The following is a 7,395-nucleotide window of genomic DNA, read 5'->3' on the forward strand; positions in this document are numbered from 1 at the left end:
CTTGTCTTCGTTCATAGCCGCTACAGCTTCGTCATCTACACTTGATTAGCTCACATAGCAGCGGTTCAGAGTATTGACGTGCACTTATACTGTAATCGGCGAAACTCAAGAACTAAAATCGGCGAATCATTTTCAATTTGCGGTATTTTTCTTGAGATTTCAGTCTGCCTACTACTAATATTGAAGGTATTGATGATTTGGTGACTGGGGGCATTACTATCTGAAGGTCTACTAGATTAACTGGGGGTTTTGTACATGCTGTACCCACGTGCCCTTTGTATGACTCCTGGGGTCTCCAGCTTCAGGCGGACTTGATTTCATTTTGGGCCAGCTAATTATAGGTATGAATGATGAACTTTGAATTTCATTTTGTCCATCCCAATTTAATAGTAGGGCCCAATACTGCTGAAGAGGCCCTACTTCGTACTTAGCCTTCTGGATGTCTCGACCTGGACATTCCGTGAGCTCCCCAGTGGAGTTTGCCCCAAAAACCCCACCTTCCCAGGAAACAGGGAAGAACATCTGCTGAAGCCTTCGATATCAGAATAAATATAGACATCAATATAAGAAATATAGTGACATCTAAAACCTCCAATATCCGAAGTATTCCATGTCAAATGGTTCATTATTTCCATGTCAAATGGTTTATTATTTCCACTACTTGATAGTTGATACAATGATACATCCACAACCATTTCACACTAGCCTTCACTTTGTGTATAACAAAGTCTTCAACAAGACGACAATCATTGAGAATTCAACCTCTGGACATCTACCAACTGGTATAGATCACCTCGTCGCTGCTTCAGTAATGGGAGATTTGTCCTGAATAATGGAAATAACCTTATGTTAGGTTTGTATAAACATTGGATAAGAATACGTTCTCAACATATCTTGAAGCATTCTTGAATTACAAAGACAACATGCCCTAGGTTGGAAACCACATTACCTTCTAAGCTCAAGGAGTGAATAATCAATCTCAGCTATGATTATTGCTTCCTCATGTTCTGTAGTTGCTAGCACTTCTCCAAACTGCAAATTTAGAACTGTGGGTCAGACTCTATGGGCAAAATTGTTCTTGCAAAGGCTCAGCAAGTATTACAATGATGGCATTTCTTTATCATTAAGTCTACAAGTGCCATTAGCAAAGCCATTAACTTGCTAACCAATGGTTGTAGTAATAATAAAACTTGACAGTGAATTGCTCAAGGTAATAATAAGGGGATTGATAAACATACTGGTCCGACAAGGGTGGAGTGACCCCATGCCACATAACCAGCTCCGGCATCTCGAGCAGGTGAACAAGTTGCAACATATAGCTGTCAAACAACCATAAAAAATAACATCAATGGACAAAATGGTGAAGTTTTGATGTGGAGGAAAGCCCAACTCGTGATTGATCTAAATTCAACTTAAGGAGGTGCATACACATTTTCTATTTGGTTTACAGCTTACAGCATTCTTTGAACATTAGTTTACTATTTAGATAACGCTAACCCCCAGATCAATTGAAATGTAAAAGGACATTTCTGTTTCACTGTTACGAAACATGTATCACTCACTGCATGGAACTTTGCATTCTCCTTTTAGAATCACTATGACATAATTTAAATTAATAAATTATCTTAATCAGTTTTTAATAGAAATTTGTAGCAGCAACAAAGACAAAAGAATAAAATTTTAGGCGTTCTCCAAAAAGATAAGGACCCCACAAAAAATGCAACTAATAGTACTTGAAAAACTTCTTTGTACAAATCACATAAGCTTGAAATAATGTTTATTATTTTGATCAATTAACTTCACATCAAAAACAGCATTCACCAGCCTAGTAGGACATGTGATGGTGAAGGTGCATTTCTGTCTGTGGACAACCAAGGTAATACTGTAATAACACTGCATTGACATGCTACGGTCCTAGTCATGTAGTAGATTATAACATTTTCTTTTGTCATGGAATGAGCTTCAAGTTATATACAGATATAAATCAGGATACAAATCTCATAGAGGACATGGATAAAGTACCTGGTTATCTGTAGCCCTGCACAAGAGAGAGAAGGCTGATCAGAAATAATGACTATAATGAATTATAAACAGGTTAAAAGTAATCATTAAAATGACTCCAAAAATAGCAACCTAGCTCTCTGACACAATTCCCAATGCAATGTTCCAGTGGTCATGTTAAAAGCCCCAGGATAGCATATCAAGTGAGCACCTGATGTCAACTATTCAATAATATTAGCTTTCGGTATATTTATGCTATGTACATTCCTTCACTCATAAAAAGAAAACTCAAAACGTTTTCAAAGCCTCATCCTATGATAAACAAGTGCAAAGATAATCCATGAGTAAAACTGCCAACAACTGATCTGCAGAGTTTCATGGATTTTGGCGCTATAAGATGGTAAAGTCATAAAGTTATATATATAACCAGGAACTATTGATTCTGATTACAGGGGAAAAGTTTGTAATTTAGTTTTAGTACTCTCGCAAGTTGCAACTTAATACGGCTGAGGCCACGTGGAATGACCAGACAACATGGAAGCTTAACGGAAATAAAAATTGAGAGAAGGCTGACCTCTTGCTCCATAGATCATGGCTAGTTCCTGGAACCTAAGGTCATGACAAATGCCTATGCCGATACGTCCAACTTCTGCATTAAGCAATTCATGGTTACTATCCCCAATCAGGAATTCCAATAACTCAAATAAGAAAAGAGAGGTCGATCATCATAAACAACATAGCTGGGGCAGTGGATATGTGAAGAACGAACATCATACCTGTGTCCACAATGGTAGGAGTTTGCCCTGCTGTAAGAATCTTTGATTCAATAAAGGTAATCTCCCCAGGAATATCAATATTAAAGAGGTGTATCTGTGAACATCTAGATGCCCATGAGCTTGTTATGAATCAGTAAAAAAAAAAATTCTATGGCAAAAAATTTACTTTGAAAGGTCAGCATTATAAGTTCCAAACACTATGTCCTCTAAGTCTCTAACCCTGAGTCATTAGTAAGGCGAATGGAGAGACCTATTCGTCAATCAAATCACTGAAGGCTATTTGTAGGGGAGGCCTCATCCCAAGTTAACAGTGTCTAAATTATTACTTGTCCTCCTCACTGAGCTAAAAGCCTAAAACCAATCTCGAAGTGCCATGATTAAGAAGGTGAGAGAACTGAGAGGATTCAATTGCGGTTAGGAGAAGGTAAAGACTACTCGCGGTCTAGCACCCAGTTACAAAACTATATTCTAACAGTCCTTGGGTGTCTGACTTAGGCACATGACATCAATATATACCGGAGCACATACTGTCAATGAGCTTAGAGCCTTACCTTCCTATGTTTAGCTTTCAGCTTCCCATCAGTACCAAACACACAACAAGTATTGTACAGCTGATCACCAGACCTCTCCGTTATCGACCCACCAACAATGGTGATCTTCAAACGCCGAGCAACTTCAGAAAGCATTGCTGTGGAAGGCGATGCATCACCGCCAGCATCAATGTCCTCAGCAAACACCGGGAAGCTGTCATTCGAATACGGCCCGTTCCATATTTCCTTTGCATTACAAAGAACAGAAAAACCAAACACAAGGTCAACTCAATGTTACTACTACATATCTAAACTCTTAACACATTCTAACACATAGTGCTTATTATATACTCCAACAAGCTTACAGGAAGGAGAACGAGCTGAGCGCCCTTTGCGGCGGCCTGCTCGATGGCCTTGCGAGCATGAGCAATGTTCCTCCCCTTATCCGCCGTCACCGACAACTGGCACATCCCGATCTTGAACTACAATTCACACAATAAAGCACCCAAATTCATATCAATCTCAACTTCCAACCGGGCAATATTACCTTGTTGACGGGAGGAGCGGGTAAGGGGAGGGCAGGTGGGACCCTGGATTCTTCGGGCTTATAGGAGGAGGCCATTATTGACGAGAAATCGGCGGGCTGGGACTTGCGGTGATCACGGCGGAGAGGGGAGGAGTTGGTGGTGGTGGCGAGGGACTTGGAGGGTAATAGGGAAATGATGGGGGGTGAGATGGGGAGGGACTTTGGGAGAGGCCAAATGGAGCGAGAGAAAGGAGAAGGAGAAGAATGAGGGCTTAGATTCCTGGAGGTGATCAGGGTGGATAGTGCTGCTTTCATTTCTGTGTGGATTTGTTTCTACTTCAGTTATTTGAGTTTTTCTTCTTTCCTTTAATTCACCTTCTTTTAACTAAGCCGACCCTACCGAATTATGGACTAATTTCAGAGTTTCTTTTTACCCTTCTTTTTAACTTCTTAACAAAAGAATCTCATAATTCATATAATTAAAAGAAATGTATTAATCGAGTATGCATGACAATTTAAAATTACATGATCATGTAGCGAGTGGTTGAGTATGTAACATTACCAACTGTTCTAATGTGTTACAAGAGAGTGTGTCAATAATATTATTTCTATTTCACTTTTATATTTACTGGTGCAATATGTCATACGCCACTCTCTACATCATTTTATTTTGACGGAATTCTACATGTTTTATAGATGTAATTTTTGTGCAAACATATATTTATAGCTGTAAAATTTGGGCAGACGCAATTTCTTGTGAAGATCACATTCTTCCTAATGATCGACCATTTTCTTCTAAAAAATTATTGGCTGACTAATGATAGAGCTAATTTACATAAACTTGAGTGAGTTATCCAGAGATTTTTCTCTTTAAAACCTGTCACCAACTGTGTTATTTACTGATTTCACATTCACCTGTAAAATTTTACCGTACAATGCCAATCAAATACGCATGCGCAACTATGCAAATAGCTGAGTCCAGTCGGAACCTTAGAACTTATCACGCATATGCACCGTCTTTTTCTTCTTCTTCTTCTTCTTCTTCATGCAGAGGTGTATTCGACAATCCATGGCTGCGCCAGCTAGAGCCCTACACTCATTTCACTCCTCCACCAATCACTCTCCAGTGCCCTTCATAACCTCTCTCCTCCAAACCCTAAACCCACAAACACCCAACCCCTCAAACCTCATCACATCCTCCTCCCCTCTCAACCAATTCTCACCTCACCTAAACCCATCCCTTGTTCTCCAGGTCCTCCAAAACCAAACCAACCCCCACCACGCCCTCTTCTTCTTCAAATGGGCCTCCAACCCAAACCCCAATCCCAACAACTACTCCCACTCCTTCAACTGCTACTGCGCCATCACCGACCTCCTCCTCCGCCACTCCCTCTTCTCCTCCGCCGCGTCTCTCCTCCAAGACTCCAACAAGTTCATCACAGCTCACGGCCGCCGCGGCGGTCTGAGGGCCGCCATCGATTGGTTCCACAAGGCCAAAGTGGTTGAGAATGGGAGGTGCTTGTTTTCTTACAATGCCATTCTGGGTGTGTTGGTTAGGGCTAACAAGATTGGTTTAGCTGAGTCTATATATGATCAGATTGTCAAGGAAGGTCTGGTGAATCCGGATGCGTCGACTTATACCACAATGATTAGAGGGTTTTGCAAAGTGGGTGAAATTTGGAATGCACAGAACGTGTTCGACGAAATGACTTGCGAGCCGAATTTGATTACTTACAATACTATGATTTATGGGTATTGCAAGAAGGGGGAGGTTGATAGTGCGAGGAGAATTTTGAGTCAGATGAGGGAGGGGAAGGTTTGCTTGCCTGATACAGTAACTTACACGACTTTGATCGATGGGTATAGTAAGAAAGGTGAATTGTGCGAGGCGATGAAGTGTTTGGATGAGATGGTGAGACAGGGTTGTGAGCCTAATGTGCTCACTTACAATGCCGAGATTCATGGTTTTTGTTTGAGTGGGGATGTTAACGAGGCGAAGGGGATGATGACAAGGATGAGGTTGAACGGTGTGAAGGACGATATAGCAACGCATACGAGTATATTGAAGGGGCTTTGCATTGCAGGGAAGGGTGATGAAGCTGATGAGCATCTTAAGGAGATGGCCAGACTTGGGATGAAGCTGGATGTGAAAGCATATGGTATTGCTTTCAACGAGTATTGTAAGAGGAAAGAATCGGATAGAGCAATTTCACTATTAAAGGAAATGAGGATGAGAGGCTTGAAGCCAAGTGTTTCGAGCTTTAATGCAGTGCTGAGTGTTCTTGTTGAAATTGGGGAGCTTGAAAGAGCCATTAATCTTGTCAAGCAAATGCCACAAATGGGTTGCTCTCCCAATTTCTTTTCTTACAACTCAGTGATTTGTAGTCTTTGTAATGTGAGAGGTAGGCTGCCGGAAGTTGAAGAGCTTCTCCATGACATGCTTATAAACGGTCATGCTCTTGATGTCACTCTCTATAGTTGCTTGATCAAAGCTTATTGTGAGGATGGTGATTTGCGAAGCGCAATTCAGGTTTTTTGTGACGCACTTGATCAGAGGTACATTATTAGTTTGGAGAGCTTTTCAGCTTTCGTCAAAGAGTTATGCGCCAAGGGGAAGGCTGTCGAGGTTGAGAAGATGTTCAAGGATATGCGTAAAAGATGCAGAATTGTTCATATAGATAGTTACAGAAGGGTGTTGGATGATCATTTATGTCTATCTGGGAAAAGAATGGAGGGTACATGATATAACCAAAACTCGCACGAAGTGCTTAGGATCACTTGACAGAGTCACTCTTTTTAAGAGTTTAAGTTCAACTTACTTCAAGGTTCATAATTATATGTTTTGAGATCCTTGACTACAATGCACATATTTGTAAGAAAGAAGAAAACGGATGATTATAATATCCATCTGAACAACGAACCAAGGCGTTGGGGGCAATGAGATCTTTTTCTAAATCATCTAGCCCGCTTAGGCCAATATGTGGGGTTGTGGCATCTCTTGGTCTTTCGTCGGAAATATGTTTGGAAGGTGGAAACTGACATTTGACAACGGATATGCTCCGTGTCTCGACTGTCCCCCAGAATATATGTGAGCCACCCCGAGGGACCAGGACGATACTGCATTACTGCTTCAATGGTGGTTAAGTTTTTTAAAAATAATCAGTTTCAGTTTGCACTTCGATGGTTTACCTATATGTTGGAAATATTATCCAGAGCAGCTGGGTTTCAAAGTTTGTATGTCTTTCAATTCTTGACTAGATCGTTATTTGATTTTGCTTTGTCTGCGAATAACTAGTACATAAGTTAGATATATCAAACTAACTTTAGCGTGCTCATTGACTTATGACTAGTTTGATATTGATGCGGCTTAAAAAAAAACATGTTTTTATTGTACTGTAAACAAAAATTAACTTTGAATTAAAACATATTTATGTTTGATCAATATTACTTTTGTAGTGTTGTCGATAAATAAATTTTTTAGTAAATTCTAAACAAAATTGATGTAGATATGGTCAACGACAAAAATAACATGATTATGTTTTAACATATCAAGAGTAATTAT

The 7,395-nt window shown here is 40.2% G+C and overlaps 2 protein-coding genes across 4 annotated transcripts; one reads left to right on the forward strand and one right to left on the reverse strand.

The window, feature by feature from the left end:
* Window positions 1–521: 521 nt before the first annotated feature.
* LOC126783097 (omega-amidase, chloroplastic) lies at window positions 522–4,153 on the reverse strand. 3 transcript variants are annotated; one of them, XM_050508496.1, is made up of 10 exons: window positions 3,855–4,153; window positions 3,673–3,789; window positions 3,329–3,553; window positions 2,778–2,871; window positions 2,576–2,650; window positions 2,134–2,212; window positions 2,023–2,038; window positions 1,239–1,319; window positions 950–1,032; window positions 522–825 (listed from the first exon to the last, which is right to left on the reverse strand). In XM_050508496.1, exons 1-10 carry the CDS (start codon window positions 4,146–4,148, stop codon window positions 747–749), a joined length of 1,143 nt encoding a protein of 380 aa, XP_050364453.1. In that variant the 5' UTR covers window positions 4,149–4,153; the 3' UTR covers window positions 522–746. The 3 variants fall into 3 exon arrangements, 2 of the variants coding, with proteins under 2 accessions (XP_050364453.1, XP_050364454.1); XR_007670836.1 differs by lacking the exon at window positions 2,134–2,212; XM_050508497.1 differs by lacking the exons at window positions 522–825; window positions 950–1,032; window positions 1,239–1,319 and adding an exon at window positions 1,342–1,973 and having other exon boundaries at window positions 2,008–2,038.
* A 749-nt stretch (window positions 4,154–4,902) lies between these two features.
* LOC126783088 (pentatricopeptide repeat-containing protein At1g05670, mitochondrial-like) lies at window positions 4,903–6,687 on the forward strand. The gene has a single exon (XM_050508485.1). The coding sequence runs from the start codon at window positions 4,903–4,905 to the stop codon at window positions 6,574–6,576; it is 1,674 nt and encodes a 557-aa protein (XP_050364442.1). The 3' UTR covers window positions 6,577–6,687.
* The last annotated feature ends 708 nt before the right edge of the window (window positions 6,688–7,395 follow it).

The sequence above is a fragment of the Argentina anserina genome, chromosome 2 (assembly GCF_933775445.1).
Source record: "Argentina anserina chromosome 2, drPotAnse1.1, whole genome shotgun sequence".
In the NCBI taxonomy this organism is placed as follows: Eukaryota; Viridiplantae; Streptophyta; class Magnoliopsida; order Rosales; family Rosaceae; genus Argentina; species Argentina anserina.

Coding starts and splice junctions, on each gene's coding strand:
- LOC126783088 (XM_050508485.1), top strand. CDS start 4,903: ATGGCTGCGCCAGCTAGAGCCCTACACTCATTTCACTCCTCCACCAAT.
- LOC126783097 (XM_050508496.1), bottom strand. CDS start 4,148: ATGAAAGCAGCACTATCCACCCTGATCACCTCCAGGAATCTAAGCCCT. Junction 2,872..3,328: donor TGAAAGCTAAACATAGGAAG/GTAAGGCTCTAA, acceptor AGATGTTCACAG/ATACACCTCTTTAATATTGA. Junction 1,033..1,238: donor ACTCCACCCTTGTCGGACCA/GTATGTTTATCA, acceptor CTAAATTTGCAG/TTTGGAGAAGTGCTAGCAAC.